This window comes from Populus trichocarpa, chromosome 9 (genome assembly GCF_000002775.5).
Source record: "Populus trichocarpa isolate Nisqually-1 chromosome 9, P.trichocarpa_v4.1, whole genome shotgun sequence".
Lineage (NCBI taxonomy): Eukaryota > Viridiplantae > Streptophyta > Magnoliopsida > Malpighiales > Salicaceae > Populus > Populus trichocarpa.
The window spans coordinates 7,115,499-7,140,312 of record NC_037293.2 but is presented as its reverse complement, the minus strand read 5'-3'; the positions used below and the strand labels follow the sequence as shown (position 1 = coordinate 7,140,312).

Here is a 24,814-nt window from a genome sequence, read left to right as displayed (position 1 = left end):
TTTGGATCGTTTTGATGTGCTGATATCAAAAATGATTTTTAAAAAATAAAAAAATATCATTGGCATGTATTTAGCATTGTTTTTACTGGCGTGGTTGCTGTTGTTATCCACTTGACACATGATTGTGCGTTGGCGATGAGACATTATTTTGAAAAACATTAATCGTTGATGTAACGCTTTATGTGGACAAATCCCGAGGACGGGCTTGCTCACATGAAAGCGGGTACCATGTATAAAGTCAATAATAGTGACCTCGATTATGTCACGTTGTCTCATTGCTGCAATAATTTAAGAAAAATCCAGGCTTTTGAACGAAAGGGACAAAAAATACATGGTGTTTAAAGAATTATTCGTGTCATTTTATTAACTAATTACTTTCATGAACTTACTTTGAAAATGAAAATGGACACATAAAAAAAGAAAAAATCAAATACATAACTCATCAAAGATAAAAATAATAAAAAAAATCTTTACTTTTTCTCTTAACCACGAGGCGAGTTCTTAGAAAAGTTCTTATTCTTGACACGAACAGTTTCCATCCATGTCCAGTTCTGTTTGATTCATGTAGCTTCTTCTTTCCTTCCGGTTCATGGGGTTTTGGGTGTGTCCTGTGTTAGCAGGAGAAGCCCAGTAGGCAGTAGTCCACTTGGCTCCGGGGTAAATCTCCTGGCATGGTAAAAATATCACTAGAAAAAATTAACATGCATGGTTTTTTTGGAATCTGATCATTTACTTTTACTAGTCGTGGTAAAAAAATGGCGGGGAGACCTTAAATAACAGAGGGAGAGGGAGAGGGAGAGAGAGAGAGAGAGGAAAAAACTGCTTGCGTCCGTGATTCCAATTCCCTAATCGTTTCTCAATCCTTACGTAACTACGTTAGTGCTTCTAGTTTGGTGACATAGCTAACAAATAAAGTTGAAGTTTAGACCATTGACCTGAAAAGGAAGGTGCGGGCAAGACGCGGCTGGTCAATGCCTAAATATATAAATATAGAATGGGCCTATATCTAAATTTTGATCCTGATTTATGACGCCAAGGGATTCGCGCAATATTTTAATAACTTGCATTTTCAGACGGATTTTCATGAATTCCGTTTTTGTCAATTTTGATATATTTTAGAGGGAATGCCGAAATATATCATTTAATTTCAAAAAATTAAAATACTAAAAATATCCCATTTCATCTCTGCCGTCAAAATTAATATTATAAAACTCATCTAACTTGATGAGAAACTTGCTTAAATATTCAAGTTTTTTTTAATTATTTTTGTAATTAAAATAATATATATTTTTAAAAAATTTATAGATTCTCTTAACTCTTGCCTGTTTGATTCATAATTTTGATCTTAAACTAAATTGAATCCTAACTATATCTTATAATTTCAATAAATAAAAAATAACTTATAGATTGTTTTCAACATCTCAAATGTGTTCTGTTATGTTTTTAAATAATAAAAATAAAGAGTAATTTGAATTTTTGTGTTGTTTTTACTAATTCCAAATGATAGATGAAAATTAATGATTCCTTTCCCGCATACATTAACTGATGTGCTCCTTTTCTTCCTACAACCACTTAAATAAATATAATAAAATTTATTTATCTCAGTACTAAAATTTAATTTTCTTGGTAACAGTAATGGTATACATGCATTTGAATCTTTAAACTTAGCTATGTGTTGGTATAGATTACTCAATTTTTACTTTATGTTTTTGATCTGGTAAAAAATATTTTTGTGCTTTTTAAATGAACCAAATTTTTATAATTAATATATTTTTACTAAAAAAATATAGAATCAAAAAAGATTTACGAGTATAAATTTTGAAGAAAACATGCACGTTCCAATAAAAGCGCGCTAAGCTTGGCAATGAGCCAAGTCTTAGGACGCTGGGCGTGAGAATGTGCCAAGTCCTAGATATACTGGATCTAGCACTAGCCAGGCTTAAATACGATTGAACTTGACAATATACCAACCCACAAGAATAACCACATCCTTTCCTGGCAAGCACAAAAAAATAACCATCCTCCCTTGACCTACATAAGGGAATGAAGTAATGTGGATCTAATGAATATTTTAGATTTAATACATATGAACTTGACGTTTAGCCAAGTTCAAGATAACATAAAGTTAATAAATTTATCAAATTTAAGATATTTAGACTTGATCGAGTCCATTACACTTGGACTTAGCCATTCACCAAGTAAAAAATAACACAAGTTTAACAAACATTATAAATCTAAGATATTTGAACTCATCAATAAGTTCAGGGTAATAATCATCATCTCTCGACGCACTCTATAAAATAAAATAATATATATTTAACAAAGATGTCAGATTAAATTTACCCAAAGTTATAACTATCCTACACTTTAAAGTCAATAATTAAGTATGATGACATAGGCAGCCACTATGATCTCATTATTGCCAATACTTAAAGGAATTATACCCCGCAGCGGAGGGAGGGGGGCTGGCAGGGGCCCCGGCCCTGCAAGGAAATGCCCCTTTCTTATAAATATTTAATAAAAATAACATGCTGCAAGGAAATGCCCCTCACTTGGCCCCCTAATTTTTTTTTCTTGCTCCGCCCCTGATTATACCCACTCGCTTCGTTGTTTTCTCTATCATACTCTCATCAACAAACACGCAAAAAATCCACGATGCTTTCTTTGGTGGTCATTTTCTCACCCAACATCGATCGAAGGCTTTCGAGCCGTTAACACAAACAGCCAATAAATCAACAGAGACGACGGGGTTGATAATTGCTCGAGAAAACAAAGGCAGATCCTCCTGCATCGCGGATGCGAACAGCCCAGCGTTGGTTGGTGAAGACCTATTTAATCGTTTAAATTGATTTTTGTTTTACGAAAGAAATAAAGAGTTGATTTTGACAATTGAAAGTATTAGGAGTTATAATGCATGTCTGGGGACTATTTTTTTTCCTTTTTTTTTTTTTTAATAGTTGATATAGACGAGTCACGACGTTATCACATGTGATGTGTGGTTAGAGAGTTTCTATCTCTGATCCCATCAATGTCATGTCATCATATTTCATTATGAAAGTTAATCATAATTGGCGACATGTTTATTGGAGAAATTCAGACAACACACGTGTTTTTTTTATAAAATTAGAAATACGAGAAAAACTGATAGAAACAGATGGATAAATTTAAGAATTTTGTAAGATTCTAAAGATATATACATGTGGTCGATACAAGAGATATAATTTATAATGAACGGCATGATTAGCATATTCACCCACCCTCCTCCCCCGAGGGCAATTATTGGCCTCATTTACACATGGTCCTTAAACAAAACACGAGGAGAAAGAGGCCATGCATGTTTTATGGCGACCCGTATATCTCAATCCTTATCTTCTTCACCTGTCAATAAAGCTAGGATATGTGCATCTTCTCTCTTAGGATGTCCTGTTCAAGCCGTGCTGCCGTGTGAGGTGCAGCAAGCTGATTGGTTTCGAGAGTGACTTTCTTATATTAAAATGCAATTTTAGATATAAAAAAAACAATCTGTCACCATGTTCGAATGGGATCCTGTCGTCGCGTCATTTTGCTTGGACTGACTTTATGAACTTTTTGATTGAGAAACTGGAACCCTATCTATCTATCCATCCATGATCAACAGTTCGTGTTGATCAAGATAAACACTGAGCCAAAGGCCTTGGGATTTTGCCCACTTGGAATATCACCAAGTACATCACAGAAACCAGACACTATACAAACAATTCAAGGCCCGCACCTTTCCACTGTGCAGTCAAGAGGGAAAAAAACAAAAAGTCTATTTATTTATTTATTATTATTATTAATTTAAAGAGTGTTTGGAAGCATAGATTGTTTTTAAAAATTTATAAAAAATTAATTTTTTTTGTTTTAAATTATTTTGATGCACTGATCTTAAAAATAATTAGAAAGTGTTTGGAAACATGGATCGTATTTTTAAAAAATTAAAAAAATTACAAAAAATTAATTTTTTTTTGGATTATTTTGATACACCGATCTTAAAAATAATTTTTAAAAAATAAAAAAATATATTATTTTAATACATTTCAAAATAAAAAACACTTTAAAAAAAATTACAATCACCTTCCACAAGAAAAAATATTTTTGTTATTTTTCCAGACTTCTCTCGTCAGCTAGAGTCACTGTAAGAAGTAAGAACTGAAACATGTCACATGCTCACAACGTAGATCTTCAGTTGATGTACTTTTGGTCCTTGTAATTTTATTTTGATCCATTTATTATATTTTTCTTACAAACAAGTCTTTAATTTAAAGTTTTTGGTCATCATATTTTGCAGTCATATACAATTTTGTTGCTGGATGTTTTTTTTCCAAATAAATACCCATATATATATCAAATAGAAACTTAGTAAAAACTAGTTAAATAAGTTAAATGGGTTGATAGGTAAGGTTAGAGTTGAGTGAATTTAATTAAATAGATATGCTGTTTAAAAAAATATTTTTTTCCTATGATATCATAGCCATAATTTTATTCTTTTCTTTCATTTTCTTTTTTCAAACCTAAATACTGAATTCTATTAAATTCTTATAATAGATACATGACATGATAATTTACTCATAACGTAAATGAGTATATCTATTTAAATATATTTGACCCTTACCATATCCATTAATCAATTTTAATTATTCACTAATCTTGAATAAAATTATGACCCCGTTTATTTGCTGAAAAGTAGTTTTCTTTTAGAAAGTGAATTATTTTCTGATGTTTGGTAGTGTAATGAAAAATAAGTTGGAAAACACTTTCCAGTATTTGGTTATATCATGAAAAATGAGCTGGAAAATAACTCATTAATGTTTTAATCTTCTCAAGTTTATTAAAATAATGAGGAACAAATCTTACAAATTCAAAAGTTGAATGAGAATAAAATTGAAAAAAATGTAATTTCATAAATTATCTCAAATAAAATAAATAATAATCAAAATAATAGAGATCAAATCTAAAAAATAAAAAAATGAAAGATGAAGAAATTAAAATAATAATAATTAACATTTCATAAATTATTTTTTAAAAAATAAGTAACAATCAAAAGAATGAGGACCAAATTTGATAGATAAAAAATTTTAATAAAAAAATGATAAAGAAAAAGCAAATAACAATTATAAAAATGAGGACCAAAGTAAATATAAAAATTAAATTTTAAAAGATGAAATTAAAAAATAAATATTCAAAACAAAATATATATAGCAATCAAAAGTTTGAGGATCAAATTTGATATAATTAGCAAATAGTATGACATTTCTAAATTTTTCATAATTTTCAGAAAGTGTTTTCCGTCCAAATTTTTCAGAAAAACACTTTCCTGAAAACCAAGTCAAGTTTTCATTTGACTGGAAAATGTTTTCCGTTGACTAACTTTTCTAATGTCAAACAAACACAAGAAAGTTTGAAAAATGATTTATCAAAAATTGAATTCTGGAAAACAAACAGCCTATGATTTAACATGAAAGGATTTAAATTTTTCAAAAAAAATAATTTATAGACTAGATTGTATATTAATATAAAATATATTGACCAAAACACTTTAATTGAGAACTTCTCTGTAAAAAAGTATATATTAGCGAAAAATGTATGTTATGAGCACGTCACACGTCAATTTTTAACGATGTTAGTGACCCTAAGAGACAAAAGGATGTAAAAATGATGAAAATATAAAATACAAGATTAATATTAAAAAAATAATAATAAAGGGATATCTTTTTATATACAAAACGAAGGGTATGACTATTGAGGATGTGGATGCAGGGAAGCGTGGTCCAAAAATAATAATAATAGCAACATGCCTTTTCCCAGTACGTTTCTCTGCTGTCATGCTTAGCCAGAAGCAGGAACTAAGGCATTCTACGCAGGGAGGGCCACCTAATGCCTTAATGCCACCTGTCATTTCATTTTGTTCTTATGCTGGAACAGGATAAGATCGATACCCATTTTCGACGGAGACGCGGTGGCCTGCCTTTTATCTTGTTTTATTTATTTTTTTGACAAAAAGGAAGAGAAAATGCAGCTAGCTAGCTAATAATTGTGATTCTTTTGTTTTAATGAACTTAATTATTGTGATTTTAGCATATGAAACACGTGAAGTGCTGTTTGAGAGAGAGTAATTGTTTTTTAAAATATGTTTTTGTTTTTGTTTTTTTATTATTTTATAAAAATTATTTTTTATATCATTATATCAAAATAATTTTAAAATATAAAATTAATTTTAAAAAAAATATAAGAGAGAATAACATGGCTGGTCAATTTTTAATCATGTAACAAAAAGTTACGCTTTCTACCCCACATGGCCAGCCAGCATGTCAGCCAAACTATGTACCTAAAGGAGACACACATGTGTTCTTCTGAGAGATATACACACACATGTTGATCGAAAGTCGGACAAGCCGACTGGGTGACAATAAATCTAATAGTTTCTCTGAACATATGTTCTGTCGTCGCTATTTAAAACTCCTGCTTATGAGCGTAATATTACGAATTTTAATATATTTCAAATAAATGGAGTATTATTTTAAAACCCTTCAAATACCTAAAGGATAAACACATGTTTTTTTAAAATATATTTCAAATAATTACCTTCTGCCTTGAAAATTGATTTATTCTTCTTCTTAAAAGGGGGGAAAAACGTGATGATTCATCTGTTTTACGTCTCTCGACAATTAAACCATTCCCAACATGTTTTATTCATTTATCCCACCATGTTTTGTCACACCAGCGAAACTTGCTTCAACACTGAATCTTAGACACTCTCTCGTTTATTTACCCACGTATACTTGTCAAACAACACACAGGCTGGTAATTTTCTATTGTCCTTTCCTATAAATTAATTCAGGTCGGTTATATGTGCGCATCCCTGCCACTACTCAGGTTTACCTTTAATAATATTGATGTTTTTTTTAAGGTTCCAAATAAGTATTTGACACTGGATTTGATGGTTTGTGAAAGAGATCTAAATTTGTATCGTTTAAAAAATAAAAGTTTTTGCAAGACCTTTATCGACATTGGAATTTAATGGAATACAAAATTTAACAGTTTTACCGATGGAATTTTTTCATCGGTATAAGACACATATTCTATTAGTAATTAATTTACCAATAAAATCACTGACGGAAATGCTCTGTCGGTAAATCTTTCATCGGTAATTTTTTGTCCGTCAGTAAATCCGTTGGTAATAAAAAATATTATTACCGACGGATTTACTGTCGGAACAGACGCGTAGGTAATAATATTTTTTTATTACCAACGGATTTACCGACGGAAATTCCATCGGTAATTATTTAAAAACAATAAAAAAAAAATTCATTTTATAAAATTATAAAATAATTAAATTAACATAAATCAACACTCTATAATATATACTCAAAGTGCTTGGAAAAAAGAAAAAGAAAATCAACTCAAACAAATTTGCAACAAATAAATAAAACAAAAAAATAAATTCAACTAAAAAAATTCATATGAAAAAAATGAAGTTGTAATTGCTAAAAATTTAAAAATCCTATAAATAAATCAACTAAAAATTGATCTCATATGAAAAAAAAAATCTCACAACAACATTTATACAATTATTAAGAACAAAAACAATTAAAAATAAAATAAAAAACAAATATGGTGAAAAAAATCATGAAAAAAGAAGAAAAAAGAAAAATCTTACCTTAATGTAGTTGCAAGTGAAGCTAAGGATAGGAAAAAAATTTCGTAAAGCATATTAATTAAAAAAAAAACTAAGAGGATAAAAGAAGAAAGAAGAAGAAGACATACCCGAGCATGGAGAAAAAGAGAAGGAGATGAGGAGAGAAAAGAAGAGAAAGAAATAGATATTGATGTTTTTTATATATAGTAAAGAAGAAGAAGAAGAAGAAGAATAAGAAATGAGTATGTCTCTTGTGAAATAAGGGGATTTAGGCTTTTTATTGGGACGCATTAGCGACGGATTTACCGATGGATAATTGAATATTATTATTTTTAATTATTCCGTCGGTAATTCCATCGGTAATATTTAATTTAAATTTTTAATTTTGTAAATTTTTTTCAGAAACCGCTAACAATCACCAACTATTTTTCAATCCGTTGGTGATTTCGTCGGTAATATTTAAATGAAAATTTTAAATTAATTGAATTTTTTCAGAAAACCGTCAAATAACACCGATGACTTTTCAATCCGTCGGTGATTTTGTCCGTAAAGAACAACAATTAACAGTGCAATTGGAGAGTAAACAGTTCTGGAGCTCTCTGGAAAATACCGATGGAAAATTCCGTCGGTGATTTCCTTTGTAATTGACATGATAAACAGTATTTACAGTTTACCAACGAATTTACCGACGGATTTTACCAATGGAATAAATTCCGTCGGTAAAAATGACATGTCATCATTTTTTTATTTATTTTTTATTTTTTCCCACTATAATTTCCTCGATATATACCGGTGTTGATATCGTTTCAAAGCTCTGGTTCGCAATTCATGAATTAATGATTGATTATCTCTAATTAGCAGTGGATTTTCTTGGATAAGTTAATTTAATGGTTATCTTTCAGAAACTATCTTTTAACCTTGTCTTCTGAGTCAATGAAGGAAAAGCTCATGGATTGATTTTTACCTATGAAATCAAGAACGGGGGAGGAAATTTAGCAAGCGGAAATCCGCAGGTTTTGGCTCTCATGGAGGTTGAGAGAGAGAATTGATAAGAGAGACTGAAAAAATTGAAGGGAGCAATCAGTAGCCAGTTACAGGTTTATTTTTTTTTATGTAGACGTGGCTTGATATGCGAGAGAGTTTTGAAATTTGAAGAGAGTGTCCTTGACATTCCTGGAAAACTAAAATTCGGAAGTTATAAAGTTTAGCTCACCTTGACTCACAAACGAGTCCTAGCATCTCGGAAGCACGGACAAGACATAGAATAATGTCGAGGGTAAAAATCACGTGCACTTATGTCGAGGGTAAAATGGTATTTTTATATTAAAGACAATAAAATTATCTAATTGCTCCTGGGATAAAAAAAATATAAAATTGATGAAAAGAAATATAAACATCTTTTCATTTAGTCATGTATCGTAAATTTACAGTGAAAAAAATACATTTTTTTTGTTTGCTATCACTATCAATTTTTTTATTATTGTCTGATTAAATAAAACCTATTAAACTTAATCCAGATTATAACTGAATTGTTTTTTTAAAAAAACGACTTATTGCACCCGAACATTTGTTTTTATGCAAATTACACAAAGAAAAATTGTGGAGCCACGGGGCCGTGTCTAGTAAAAGCCTAAAGCTACAAGACTGGGCCGAAGACTTTTCCGAAGAAATGAACCAGTAACCTGCCAAGACACTAACCCACCAATCAAGATGCTCCATCCACACTCTAAAAACCACCGCTATAAAAATAAACTTGCACGCAAGTAATCTCTATAGATACCGTGGGGGCCTCGTCGTCCTAGTAGATAACACGTGGATTGTTTGAAAATAACTCGTGACGACTTACGATATTATGACTTTTTCTGACTTTTTTCCGCATAAAGAAAATACTTGTTTTTTTTTTAATTAGAAACGGGATAAACCAACCACCCTTCACCACATTTAAAAACTAACAACCTTGGATTAACATAATAATAAAAAAAGTTAGGTAGAGAAACAAAATTTATTTAAAAATATTTTTTAAAAAATTGTTTTTGATAATAATATATTAAAATGATGTAAAATCATAAAAAAAAATTAAACTACCTTCTAAAACACAAAAATAAAAAAGCTCTAAGCAACTTTAATGGTGAGATTTCTCATATGCAATCTGAATTTCTAATAAATTTGATTGACTCAATTCATAAAAAAATCAAAATCGAATTCATACCAAAAAATTATTTGGTTTTCGTTTTTTGAAACTTAAAATTTTAGTATTTTATTTATTTTTTGATTAAAAATAAAAAATTTTAAATATAAAAAAATGGTTATAGTTTTTCGTTCCATCAAACTCAATAAAAAAAAATATCATTCCAAAAATACAATCGATTACAAAATAGCATCAAACATAAAAGACAAATAATATAACTAATTAATCATAAACATATAATTTATTTAGCAATCGATCCAAGAAAATTAAAAAATAAATAAAGGCTTAAACTAATAGAATGGTTGTTTATAGTTTCTTAATGTTAGATTATATACATAGGTATTTAAAACCACACACACACACATTCTATTCAGTTTTTGGTTAAGATCAAAACGAAAACTTTCAAAAACCAAACCAAAAAAAAAAAAAAACTAAATTTGGTTGAATTTTTAGAAATAATTTTTTTTAAAAAAACAGATAAAAACTGAGAAATTTTTTAATTCAAATCTGTTTTTTTATTTAAACCCAATAGTACCCCTGAGTAATGAAATAATTCAGACCATAAACAGTTAAAAATAGTTATGCTTTTAAGGGTCTGCGTTTCAAAAGCGTTTTTGAAAAAATTTAATTTTTTTTTTATTTACTTCAAATTAATATGTTTTTAGTGTTTTCAAATTATTTTGATGTGCTGATGTCAAAAATAATTTTTAAAAAATAAAAAAAATATCATTTTGATGTATTTTAACACGAAAAATTATTTAAAAAACAATCACAACCACACTCTCAAACATGACATTAATTAATAGAGCCAACTTTTATTTTGTCACGAGACGCCATGTTTTGTGCTTCATGTAAATATTCATAATTATTGAGATAAAGTAATGAAGTGTAGGACTTATGTCTTTGATTAAAAAAAATATTTGGAATTGTGGTTTAACTGTAATTTTTTAAAAAATTAAGTTTTTTTTTATTTTTTTTATTTTGATATACTAATATTAAAAATAAATTTAAAAAAATAATAAATTTTTTTAATATATTTTCAAATAACAAACACTTTAAAAAATAATATCTACCACAATTTAAAATACTCATTAAATATTAACCACTAATGTTGATTTTGGTGCCCAGTGAAAAAAAAAATCATCACAAGGTAGTTATTAGTGCCGGGGCTTTTATGGTACCTTATAAATTATATTTATAATATCTAATTTACAAAATAATATATTTTTATTTATTGTATCACGGTAAAATACTTTACTGCCCAGTAATATAACTAATTATCTCATAATGATGATTACTAATATCGTTTTGTAATTTTGAATAAAAAAGAATGTTGTTATTTTTTTTAAAAAAATACCATTCACTTTGCAACAAGAAAGTGATTATAAACTATTAAATATGTTCACTGGATAAACTATAAAAAATTATCTTATCTGTGCGTAATTTAGATAATTTCTCTGTAATTATGATAGTTACGTACAATTAAGTACATTTTCAGTAAAAAAAGTTAAATAAGAAAAGAAACTATTTAAGTGATAGTAAAAAAATCATTTTTAAATGACTACGAACTAACAAATATTAATAATTATTGCGTTCTAAGCAATTATTTCGTGAACTTGAAGGCACTGTAAATGTAATGCCTTGAAGTAGCCACAGCAAATAACAAGCAAGTGATCTCTAGTTCTTCCCACGCTATCATTTCACGGGGTTTGCTACGGTATTTCAATGTGTTTTAACTACAGTGTCTTCAAGTTTATGAAATAAGAAAGAAAATATTTTACATATTGTGCATGTAAATATTTATTAGTTCGTAATCACTTTCAAATTATTTTGTTTTACAGAAATAGTAGTATTTTTATTCTTCTTCGAGGTTTTTAAAAAAACTTTTTTTTATTGAAATTCTACTTATTTATTCATAACTACATAATTATGGAACAATTAGCAAATTTGTGAAAATATAAGATATATATTTTCTCACCAGCTATTCAATGAATATGTTTAACATTTCACAATCACTTACCCGTTACGAAGTGAATGGAATTTATTTCTCCTGGAAGGTAGAGTGTACTTTTTGAGTTGTGATGGCACAACAATATTAGTAACTAGCATAATTACGAGGTGTACGTGTTTAAAAGTGTGGTTGTGGTTTTTTTTTTAAAGTTTTTTTTATTTAAAAATATATTAAAATAATATTTTTGAAATCAGCGCATCAAAATGATTTAAAAACAACAAAAAAAATATTAATTTGAAGTAGATAAAAAAATTAAAAATTTTTAAATTTCTTTAATTAAATTACCAGATGAAAATATAAGTAGTTATGATATAATAAATAAGAATATTTAATAGTTCATACCTGAAGGCATCATGTTTCCAGTTCCTTGAAGTATCTTTTCATTGCCTCTTATTTTGATGCTTGCTCAGCTATTGAAGGACGAACAATTCCAATACTCCTTTCATGTAAATAATATACTATTATCACCAATGAATCTCCTATGAAGTTTTGTTAGAAAACAAGTTAACTGTGTTGGCACAAAGAGAAATATATCAACAATAAGAATACTATTGGGTTATTTATATATCATTCAAAACTAAATATTTAATACAATTGTTTTTAGTTATTTTTTTTTCTATTTTTACTAGTATGCCTTTCTAGTTTTTTTTTTCTATTGAATGAAATGATTTTCTTATTTCTTATTATTATTATTAATGGAGTTTTCTAGTTTTTTTTTTCTATATAAAAGGTTGTAGTGGTATTTAGACAACTATAAACATAAAAGAATAAAATAAAGTATATTTAGAGTCTCTCTATAATTATAATATTTATAATATTTAAGGGTTTTGATTTGTAACAAAAACTTTGTTATTTTCACTCTTGTCTCACCAGTTAATACATAACCTAATGATTCATGGTAGTTTTAGTTGAAGGACACAAATAACATGTATAAGAACTCAATGATCATCGGTGGTTAGCTGTCATGTGCTTTTGAATAACTATTCATGGGAGAGGTCCTGAAATAAGGTGTGTTGTGTTAGATGAGATGAAAATGTTCTCTATCAAGAATGTCTATCAACTAGTGTTTTATTCATGTTCATATCAATCGGTGTTATTAAAATTTTTGATGGTGAGATCCATAATGAGATAGCTTGCATAAAAATATTGTGTTTGAAACTTATGCTATAGCGACTCGTACTAAGATACCGTGCTAGGAACTATGATGAGAAAACATTTACAAAGATGATAAAGATCTATAATGAAATGACCCGTACATAAAAGGATATTCGTGGTAGAAATTATTTTTTACTAAGGTATGAACCCAAGGATGAGTAGAAGATTATTGCAAGAGTTTTTTTTTTTGAGAAAATATATATTTTTATTGTTATTTTTCTATCATATACAATCATGCTTTTTTCTGGTTTTTTTAATATTTAAAAAGAATATTTTTTCTAGTTTATTTTTTTATTCAATATTACCAGGGCTTTTTTAGTTTTTTCTTTAATATGTATATAAAGTGTTATAATAATTTATTGATGAGCAAAAGGACATGAATGCACAAAATTAAATATTTTAAGAATTATTCAACGTTATTGGTTTTTGTAGGTCTTGAATCACAATAAACAATACAATATTTTACTTTTATCTATGTCAATATCTCTACAGATGATTTTAAGAATGTATTTCTCACCATTAATCTAATAAAATAAATTATAGTGTTTAGTGAGCAGTATTTTATTAATTACTTCACATAATTCATTAAAAAATTGATCTATACAAATAAATAATTCTAGATGAATATTCTTATAGTGGATCATAAATTTTATTTCATCTGTATTTTCTTTGTACCTATTTATTTGTTTAAAAAATGTTGCTTATACTTCATAGGCATTTAATAAATATTAATTTGAAAAAGAAACCAAACTTCTTTGACTACCGAAACCATTTCCTAATACACTGGACAACAATGACGGCACAACTGACCAATCAAACCCACGTCAATGAACACCCCACCAGAATTTGAGTTTTGCTGACTCAGCACTCCCAATAAATCCTTCTCGTTTCCGTAATGGATAAACCTCACCGTTTAATCCGCAAAAACTGGTTACCTCATATAAAATATCATCGACACCATCCAATAATATTTCACCACGTGTAAGACACGAGCCGATGTTTCTTGTCCCTCTGAGTTTCCAGCTTTCTCCGGTAAGCAGCAATCACTTAACTAAAATTTTAAAAAATATGAAAAAACCGACGCCGTTAAATGGCGTGGCTGCTTCGTTGTGGCACTATAAATACGTGTGCTTAGAGGAGGGAACTTACTCATTCAACAATAACAAAACAAGCTCTTGCTCTACGTGTTGGTGTTTCCTATTAACAGCCCATCTCCTTCTCCTGCCACCTCGCTTTCCTTTTTATTACCAGATTTTCTTCTTTCATTACTACCCAATTTCATCTCTATAGTTTATCCATCCATTTTTCTCTGTCTTTGTTTTTAAGATATACATATCTAGCAAAATCTTCTTTTATCTGCTATATCGTTTTTTTTTAAGAAACGACGATGTGTGGGATACTTGCTGTTTTGGGTTGTTCTGACGACTCTCAGGCCAAGAGGGTTCGGGTGCTAGAGCTCTCTCGCAGGCAACTCCCTCTCTCCCTCTCTCATTTATCTAGCCTTTATGTTTTCGCTACCATTTCCACCCATATTTTATTCTTGATATATATATATATATAAATTTGAAGTTTTGAATGTTTATTTCATAGCTCTGGTGCTACCTGGCTAGCGTAACAGTAAAAGTACGAAAATGTTTTTCCTCCGCTGGTATATTTCCTAGCGCAGACAATTAACGCAAAGGAGTTAACAGTATTTGGAGATATGGACGTGGGAACAGATTTAAGACGAAAAATATTAAAAACGACCAGAAACCTTATAAAGTATTTAGGATTCTTGGACATGATCCGTTTAATCAAAGACGAAGGATAGAAGATTATTGTTTCGTAAATTTGATGATGATAGGGGACTGATGGGTACAATAATACTATTATAATCGACAAATTTGTGGGTATCAAAATTGCAATTGGATGAATAATGTTGTCTCATTATAATTGTAACAGGTTGAAGCACCGTGGTCCAGATTGGAGTGGGCTCTATCAGTGCGGTGACTTTTACTTGGCTCATCAAAGGCTGGCTATTATCGATCCTGCTTCTGGTGACCAGCCACTCTTTAATGAGGACCAAGCCATCGTTGTCACGGTTGGTTATTTTGCAGTTTTTCATTTTTTGGCTTCAGACCAACAGTTTAGTTTCTGTTACGTTAAAATTTGCAAAACAGGAAATTATTTTGGCTGCAAATTACAATTAAAATTATGAGTTTTCACTAACTTTAACGAGTCGTTGGTGTTGAAAATAGGTGAACGGAGAAATTTACAACCATGAAGAACTAAGGAAGCGTTTGCCAAATCACAAGTTCCGAACAGGCAGTGACTGTGATGTTATCGCCCATCTGGTGGGTTGTGCTAACAAATTATGATAATTAGATCACATGAATTCCCAGTGATATTGAATCCAAAGGACTAATAGATATTGATGTAGAATGGAAGTAATTTGCAGTTCTTGGTTCTAACGAGTAACCATGTTCTTGAAATTTTTTGAATTTAGTACGAGGAATATGGCGAAAATTTTGTGGACATGTTGGATGGAATGTTTTCATTTGTTCTGCTGGATACTCGTGACAACAGTTTCATTGTTGCTCGTGACGCCATTGGGATCACCCCCCTCTATATTGGCTGGGGACTTGATGGTAACAGCTTGTCTGATCCTGGTTTTTCAAATTTATTTATGTCTAATGAGTTGGATTTTGTTTGATGATTTTACCTTTTCTTTTTATTATTCAGGGTCCGTGTGGATTTCATCTGAACTGAAAGGTCTGAATGACGACTGTGAACATTTTGAGTGCTTTCCTCCTGGTCATTTGTACTCGAGTAAATCGGGTGGATTACGTCGTTGGTACAATCCTCCTTGGTTCTGCGAGGCCATTCCCTCAACCCCATATGATCCACTTGTTCTGAGACGTGCATTTGAAAAGGTAAAGACAAATATGTAATTGGGCTCACTGTAAGTTGTTGTTCTTGATGTTAAAAATTAACAAACAGGGAAATTCTTATGGCGTGTAGCTCATATGTTAAGAATGATATACGCAGGCTGTGATTAAAAGGCTAATGACTGATGTGCCTTTTGGAGTTCTTTTATCTGGAGGCCTAGATTCATCACTGGTTGCTGCTGTTACTGCTCGCCATTTGGCAGGTACAAAGGCTGCCAGACAATGGGGGGCACAACTCCATTCCTTCTGTGTTGGCCTAGAGGTGATTGTAAATTTTTGTCGTAAGAAATTCAGTATACAGGTCTTAAAGAGTTTGATAGAGTCCTTGATTTTGTCCCTCGTGCTGAGCAGAATTCACCAGATTTGAAGGCTGCAAGAGAAGTTGCAGATTATCTGGGAACCGTCCACCATGAATTTTACTTCACGGTTCAGGTATAAAAATCAAGCAAAGTTTTTAAGCTCAATTTCGTGCTATCATTCTATGACTACCCAAAAGTGTAAACTAACATCTTTGGCTTGTTACAGGATGGTATAGATGCCATTGAGGATGTCATATACCATATAGAAACATATGATGTTACAACCATCAGAGCAAGTACCCCTATGTTCCTAATGGCTCGTAAGATCAAGGCACTAGGAGTGAAGATGGTTATTTCTGGTGAAGGTTCTGATGAGATTTTTGGTGGGTATTTGTACTTTCATAAGGCACCTAACAAAGAAGAGTTACACCGCGAAACATGTCGCAAGGTAACTAACTATATGCATACACCACTCTTTTCTGTTGAAACGTAGAGACATAACAAGGGAGCGTTCTGATAATTCTATTCTGTTGCATGCATGTAGATAAAGGCCCTTCATCAATATGATTGCTTGAGAGCTAACAAGGCAACATCTGCTTGGGGTTTAGAAGCCCGTGTCCCCTTCTTGGACAAGGATTTTATTAATGTTGCAATGGCTATTGATCCTGAATGGAAGATGGTAAAAAAACCTTTCGTTGAATTTTTATACGTTGTTTCTTTCTATGTATGAATTTTTAAGTATTGATATTCACGATTTTAAAGCTTGTTAAGTGGTTCTCTCTCTATTCATCAATTCCAGATCAAACCTGGACAAGGCCATATTGAGAAATGGGTCCTTAGGAAAGCCTTTGACGACGAGGAGCATCCTTATCTGCCTAAGGTCCATATTTACTAATTGTCTTCCTTCTAACTCCACAAGCACATTAATTGCTTTAGATTAACATGTCCCATTTGATTTTCTGCAGCATATTCTTTACAGGCAGAAAGAGCAATTTAGCGATGGTGTTGGCTATAGCTGGATCGATGGTCTCAAAGCTCATGCTGCCCAACATGTACCTATATGAGTTTTTGTTTTGCATCCTTTTGTTTCGTTTATAGCATATTTCTATTTGGAAGCTCATACTGCAGAATTAATATTTTCAGGTGACTGACAAGATGATGCAAAATGCTGAGCACATCTTTCCACATAATACCCCTACCACCAAAGAAGCCTATTACTACAGAATGATTTTTGAGAGGTTCTTCCCACAGGTAATCCTATCAAACCTACCACAGTCAGTTCTAGTAAAGGATGAGTTATGCTAATGGTGTCAACACTAATTTGATTATTATTATTGCTCTTCATTTGCAGAACTCAGCCAGGCTGTCTGTTCCTGGAGGAGCCAGTGTAGCATGCAGCACAGCTAAAGCTGTTGAATGGGATGCTGCCTGGTCCAATAATCTGGATCCTTCTGGACGGGCTGCATTGGGTGTACATCTCTCTGATTATGATCAGCAGGCAGCTCTTGCCAATGCAGGAGTGGTGCCACCAAAAATTATTGACACTCTTCCTCGAATGTTGGAAGTTAGTGCTTCGGGAGTTGCGATCCACAGTTAGCGCCTGCTGGAGGACTAAGTATTGGTGAATTTGATATCTATAGCCTTGGTATTATTTAAACTTGTGTTGCCTTGTATATGTAAAAATCTTAGAGGTCATATGTAGATGTTACAAATAATGATCCGTGGTCCTTTGAAGTCGTGTGTTGTCATTACTTTGTGGTTTTTGTACAAGGTAATTCATGTATGTTATCAATGCCCTGTAGCTGTTTAAAGCTGCAAGGCAACCTTTCCTACTGTTTAAAGCTGTAATGCAACCTTTCCTATGGTTTCTTTGCTTCATAGATGAGTATTTTTCTTCTTCTCCTCAAACTTCTTAGTTATAGTATAAAAAATCCAATATCCAATTTTAATAATCGGAAAAGAGGGACAATGGATGTCTACATTTGTCGCTGCCATGGTACATACAATATTTAGCAGAAGCCCTTTTCCTATTACTTTTCATCACTGGGAAAATCGCAGATGAGATCCGATGCAGGCAGTGAAGCTTTTAAGTAAAGGACATGAACAAACCACGAAGGACATTTTTCTTTTTTGCAATGTTGAATAATATTTAGAGTTTTGGGCCTTGAAAGCATCGGTGACATCATCTCTGAAACTAAAGGGACCACGCTACTGTCAATGGACAACAAAGGCATATGCAAATTATACATATTTTGCTTCTGTGGAGAATAGGCAACAGGGTTCCAATTTTTCTCTCCTGCTGCCAGTCTATGGCGGTCAGCAATCGGATCATAACGAGCTGGACAAAATTATGATAAAGGAAAACAAAGTATAGAGAGCAGTTATCTAGAAATTACCCGAGGCCATCACTTAAACCAGGCAGCTGGTATAATTGACCCGGCAAGATAACATGCCTAACAGAAATGACGACAAGTCCCCTTCACTCCCATGGTAACATATACCAAACATGCTATAGAACTAGGGCTCCAGATCCCACATGAGCTGGGCTTAAATGACCACTATCATTCTTGCAGTTTTTCACTTCAGGAATAACCAATCCGAGTCCATGAAGGGATCAAGTTAATTAGCAAAATAAAGTAGCAAGTTTTATCCCAGTCACCCAACAAGGAATCATCTCTCTTCGTGGTATACATTATCACTAATTTACAAGGTGGGCTAATTGGAACATATGTATATCTTAGTCTAAAGATCATACAAAACAATAGAAGACATGAGGATTGCAAATTATGCATCTCTCCGAACACGTATATAATTAGAATTGGTAGTTAACAAATAACAATAACTAGACTTAAAAGAACAAGGCAGCGTAGAACAATTGGTTCCAAGTATCAGGCAGTCCAGGAAGGCACCAATGGCTACAATCCGCGGATCCCGATGGATCCGCCCTCTGCTGAGGGCTCAGATCGCCACTATAAATTGATGGGTGCCCATCTTTTCTCAACTCTGAGAGCATTGTGATGTCCAACAAATATGCAGGAGTATGCATGCCTCTGATCACGGTATCCACTACCCTCATTTGATCAGGGTATGCTCCAGGGTATGTCATTCCATTCATTGGTGTTGTCTCGCCATAGCAATTTCTCGTTGTTGCTACTGTCGTCCCCTCGCTCCATTCACTTGGACTGTCACAGATCAATAACCAAAATGGTTTACTGTTAATTTCCAGCTTAGCAGAGGAATACTTAATTCTATAGACGCTAATTACACGCACGATCCTATTAAACGAGGAATAGTAATGCCACTGCCGCTGACAACCAACAAATGATCGGTGTTCATTTTCAGGTTTCTTGAGAACAGGATCACGTGACGAGACCGTTGAAGGATGTCGGTAGATTGTCTTTCACTCGGGGGCAAATGACCCCTCTCTAAGGCTTGTGATATCATGCATTCTCTAGTCTTTTGTGTAATTAGTTGAACATGAATTTTATTTTTCCTGACACTCTGCCTGGACAGATGAAATAATTATGGTCACTACTCACTACTCTTTAAGCTTCAAGGCTCTAAAAAAGTCTTATGTGATGAATGAAATTGGTTTCATTGCAATTGCAGATTATTCCCTGCAGTTGATTCAAATTATTTCATGTCAAATCCATAGTTGGGATCTGTGGGGGTCCATTAATTAATTTGCCTCTTCTGGCATATTCGATCGAATTGCAAGCATATTTATTTTGAGTTTCAAAATTATTTTTTTATGTTTTTAAATCATTTTGCTATATTAATATAAAAAATAATTTTTTTAAAATAAAAAAATATTATTTTATTATATTAAAAAAAAACATTTTAAAAAACAACCATACAACACAACACTTTTAAACACTAGTTTCTTTTGTACTCAAATGTGTCTACTACAGTGTTGTTGCATTAGAATATCAATGCCATTCTAAATACCCTTTTTTTCATATGACTAAAAAACACCATTAGATTAAAAAAAAAAAAAAACCTAAACTATTTAAACTGAAAAACTCGATAATGGCTAATCTAATTCTCTTGTTCAGAATTCCCAACATTAAAAAATGACGTGGAATTTAAAAATTACAAGTAAATAAAAGGAAGAGAGAAAAAGAGAATAAAAAATGAGATTAAATGAAAGCTCTCGCTTCCAAAAATCTATTGATACCAAAGTTAAACCATTTCATCCTCAGATTTACGAGGATTTGAAATTATGAATCTAAAAGCTTTCAAATTGATTTATGTTTTTATTAGTTGTTTAAAGTTTAAACATAGTTTCTGAGGTTATATTTGAGTTTATAAGTATTAGATAAGTGTTTGAAAGTATTTTTTAATGAAAAATATAAAAAAAGAATAGTAATTCACTATGTTGCCGACAATCTAGCCGGAACACAGCGACCTAAGAACAAAGACGATTTGACTGCAGCACGCCGTTCCGGTCCTTAGAAAATATCGTTCGTTCTTGACATATAAGAAGATACTAATTTTTCAAGAAGATAATTATTTTCTAAGAAATTTTTGATAAAAAAACACATCTCTAGTTAGTATTTGAAAAAAATAATAATTAATTTAAGTTACCATCCTACATTTTTTAGTTAATTTCAATCAATATTAATATATTGATATTTTCTTTTTATTTTCAACTTATTTTTTCATTATTTACTTTTAACTAACGCGTCTTCATTTGTTTGTGAAAGCGGCGTTCTCAGCTGACAGCGATGTAGAATTTGCCAATTTCTTTATCTAGTAATCATCAATATTATTATTTCCTTTTTGTTGTTGCCCGTTCTACCCTTGCCTGCTTTCCCCGTCTATCAATAACCCGCAATATTCGTTATAATTACATTAAATGACCCGTTGGGGAAGCACCAATTAATTGCAACTTGCACCTTCCCTTTTACCGATTCAACTCTCCATCGTGTTCGTATTATTTTTGTTTTTATATTTTTAAAAAATAATTTTTTATATTTTAAATTAATATATTTCTAGTGATATCAGTTATATTTTAATGTGTTAATATTAAAAATAATTTTTAAAAAATAAAAAAAATATTATTTTAATATATTTTAAGTAAAGAAAATATTTAAAAAAACCACAACTGCCGTACTCACAGACATCCCTAAAAGTGGAAACGTTTTTCAGTGCTAAAACCACTCCCAACGGACAATAAGATTCGAAGCAAAGACCAATTAGATGAGAGAGAGGGGGGGAGACGTACTTGTAATGTGTAGGAGAGATGGACTGGAAAAAGACTCTGGTTCTAGTGGTGTCGATGTTGGAGTCCACCCATTTAGCCCATGTTCTTAGCCCTCTTTCCAATGCAACCAGACGATCCATATCTTGGTAGAATGTACCTCCTGATTCCATGTAATCCCATCTGTCCATCACACGCTACTTTTATTTAACAAATCCAATTGGTACGTACTGTTACATTTATTGATTTTCATCAACACTCAAGAAAGATAGCCCATCAACGAACACAAATTGAGTTTTTTCCTTGCACTAGTCTCACTAGTAATTCTTTTTTCTCTATATTATCATAACTGACAAAATAATTATTAAAATTTTGTTTGGAAGAATAGTTGCGATTATTTTTTAAAATATTTTTATACTGAAATATATTAAAATAATATTTTTTTTATTTTTAAAAAAATATTTTTGAGATTAGCGTATCAAAACGATCCAAAATATAAAATATTTTATTTAACAAAATTGTTTTTTGAATTTTTTGAAAACACGGGTTGGCCCGCGTTTCCATACGCTGCCTTAATATAATAATTGATACGCACATATGCATTTTTATAAAGATTTAATAGCTTGAAAGAAACAAAAACAAAAATAATCTAATGGTAGAAAAAAATGACATGATAAAAAAAAAAGAAATAATAAAGGAAAGAAAAGAAAGACGCTAAAGATATATCGGAGTTCTGATGATAAAACTCTTAGTATCACCGAAAAGATATTAACAAGATGAATTCTTATACCATGAAAAACCAACTTCAAAGCTAATGGCGAGTCACGGGCACTTGATAGCATCCCATCACCATTTCTAAAGTTGGTTTTTATAGTGTTTATGGATTTGTCTTGTCGATATTTTTCTAATAACACTAGAAGTTTCATCATCAGAGCTCTGATATATCACTGACGCCTCGTTCTTTTTTCTTTTCTTGTGAATTATTTTTTTAAATTGTGCTGATTTGCGAAATATTTTTTAATTGTACTAGCAAGTGAAAAAACTCAAGAACCAGGATTAAAACAAAGACAATTGTAACAGTACTTCTTACCCTTGGAGAGAACCTTGGTGACTCCACCAGTGACCAGTGTTGAAAATCAGCACATCAACATTTCTCCAGGCGTTGGCATTCCCCGAAATTTCCTCTAGCCTCAGAACCCTCTTCCCTTGTACCACATCTATGTCTACCAAATATGGAGCTTTATAAAAGGAAATGGACACATCATAATCCTGCACAATACCAAACCCAGATCAGGAAAATAACCCCATTTCCTTGATCTCCTTTTGACGGCCGAAATTTACCTTAGCTAATGTGCCGCAGCTGGCAACTTTGGCATCAACGGTGATAAAGCATACCAACATAGTTAGGGTTAGGGCCCCTCAAAACTATGACCACCATATCTGACTTTTCATGCTATTTAAATCAGTGTAATAATAGCCGTCCGATTTTTATTCAAATCCAATCATGACTAAATGCAGGACAACGACTCACCCGTTCCTCCCTTTTTTTACTAAAACTTGTATAATTCCAGGTTAAAGTTTGAAAAATAGAAAACAGCACGGTAAACTCAGGTATTTTGTTTTTGGTATAGCAGTGCAATCATGTTTTGAAAATTTATTCTCTTCCTGACACTATGATGCTAAGAAAATGACAAAAATGACACTATTTGGCCAAGTTCACAATCGAAGTTCGATTGTCAAGAAAAAAAGACGAGTCCTGGAAAAAAAACCACTTCTTTCATGTTTCGTCCATATATTGCTGGGCTCAAGATAATGAAAAGACTCCGGCAGGTACAACATTTTTTAGTGTTCAAATTGCAGCCTTGTAGGCCACTAGCAGCAAGCACATGAATCTTATCAATTCGCATCTCAAGTAAAGTACTGTGGCAGTAGTGGCTATTTGGAACAGGGGAACTTACCGAGAACTTGAAGATGGAAAAGGGATCTCCTCTACTCATTTGTGTTGAAGTTCGAGGCACCGACGATGAAATCAAGCAAATCAAAGACTCCCATTGATTCCGTCCAAGGGAGTCCCCCACAAACATCATACTTTTCCCTCTCATATTTAGCAAAAATTCAAGCCCATTGAATCTAAACCATATAAAAATTAAACATAAGTCCAACAATTGCATTCACAGCACTAGAAATGTAAAACAGAAGGAGGACCCAAAAGGATTTAACACTGGATGATGTTCTCTGTTACCTTGGGAGCTCGCAATTGAGAGGCTGCCATCTGTACTTGAGATAATCAGAGTCAGGCCTGCCATACATTTGGCAGTTGAATTCAGCGTCAATAATGGTTGGGCAATTAGAAGATTGATACAATGGGTATGATTCATCACGAACCCAAGTGCCGACAAACAATGCACAAGTACTTTGATTAGCTTGCAGCCTTGGCAATCTATGCTGGTGGTGGTTGTGGTGGTTTCTCATGCTCATTATCAAAGCTGAAGTTGCAACCTTGGTTTGAAGCAAAACCAAGAAAACAATCGCAAAACATGATGCTAATAGATTGCAAGAGGACCGGATACAAGCAAGAGACATTTTTTAGAGGAGGGAAGGGTGAGAAAAGCAAAAGGAAGTAGTGCTAAAAAGCTAGTAAAAAAGCAAAGAGAGATTGCTATGAAAAAAGAGAGGGGATAGGGCTTAGGAGGATTGTGTAGTCTTATAAAAGAATGGTGGGGTTTTTGTTTTGTTGTGTGCATGTGAAGGTAGCCGAGATGGGTTCACATGAGTTGCATATTGGATTGTTGAAGGTTTTGATTTTAGACTTTTGAACAGAGTTCTTCAATTCCTTTAGAGGCTATTGATTCATCTGCAAGTTCAGTTTTTGTCCACAAATCATGGGGTGCTCTTGGATGCACTCGTATTTATGTGTAACTCTAGATATTAATTGCTAACACTTACCTCGAAAAGTGTAAAGAGGCAATGAGAAAATATTAGAAGGCAAAAAAGGAGAGAAGCATGACCGACGAAGACTGAGGAGGGGCCAAAAGGGTTTGGAAACATTGTTTTTTTTTCTTTTCATATGCCTTTTGTTATTTGAGACAGACACATAGGACAGTGAGGTCATCTTCACCTATGTGTATTGTCTGTTGTTTTTGTATGTTAAAATCATGGTGAGATCCAATCTGCAATGAATAGAAAACAGAAGCAGAGCAGCTAACATGGATAAAGAGCAGATATTTTCCTTCCTATCAAAGAATCAATCTTTTGAATGTATAATGTTCTTTGCTTTCCTTCGTGCACATACACAAGAACATCATTCTGTTCCCTTCTACCTTCAAACAATCTCTTATCACAATACAAATCCAATTGCGTTAGCGTGAGCTTTA

General features: G+C 32.0%; 2 protein-coding genes across 2 annotated transcripts; one reads left to right on the top strand and one right to left on the bottom strand.

The window, feature by feature from the left end:
• Nucleotides 1-14,071: 14,071 nt before the first annotated feature.
• LOC7454859 (asparagine synthetase [glutamine-hydrolyzing] 1) lies at nucleotides 14,072-18,115 on the top strand. Its single transcript, XM_002313210.4, has 13 exons — nucleotides 14,072-14,478; nucleotides 14,953-15,091; nucleotides 15,249-15,344; nucleotides 15,497-15,638; nucleotides 15,733-15,923; nucleotides 16,039-16,200; nucleotides 16,290-16,370; nucleotides 16,464-16,685; nucleotides 16,782-16,916; nucleotides 17,037-17,117; nucleotides 17,203-17,289; nucleotides 17,381-17,488; nucleotides 17,589-18,115. The coding sequence occupies exons 1-13, from the start codon at nucleotides 14,399-14,401 to the stop codon at nucleotides 17,832-17,834; spliced, it is 1,770 nt and encodes a 589-aa protein (XP_002313246.3). The 5' UTR covers nucleotides 14,072-14,398; the 3' UTR covers nucleotides 17,835-18,115.
• Nucleotides 18,116-18,826: 711 nt separating this feature from the next.
• On the bottom strand, nucleotides 18,827-24,454 carry LOC7475010 (protein PMR5). Its single transcript, XM_002313952.4, has 5 exons — nucleotides 23,683-24,454; nucleotides 23,399-23,570; nucleotides 22,531-22,709; nucleotides 21,465-21,623; nucleotides 18,827-19,419 (listed from the first exon to the last, which is right to left on the bottom strand). Exons 1-5 carry the CDS (start codon nucleotides 24,021-24,023, stop codon nucleotides 19,086-19,088), a joined length of 1,185 nt encoding a protein of 394 aa, XP_002313988.3. The 5' UTR covers nucleotides 24,024-24,454; the 3' UTR covers nucleotides 18,827-19,085.
• Between the last annotated feature and the right edge of the window lie 360 nt (nucleotides 24,455-24,814).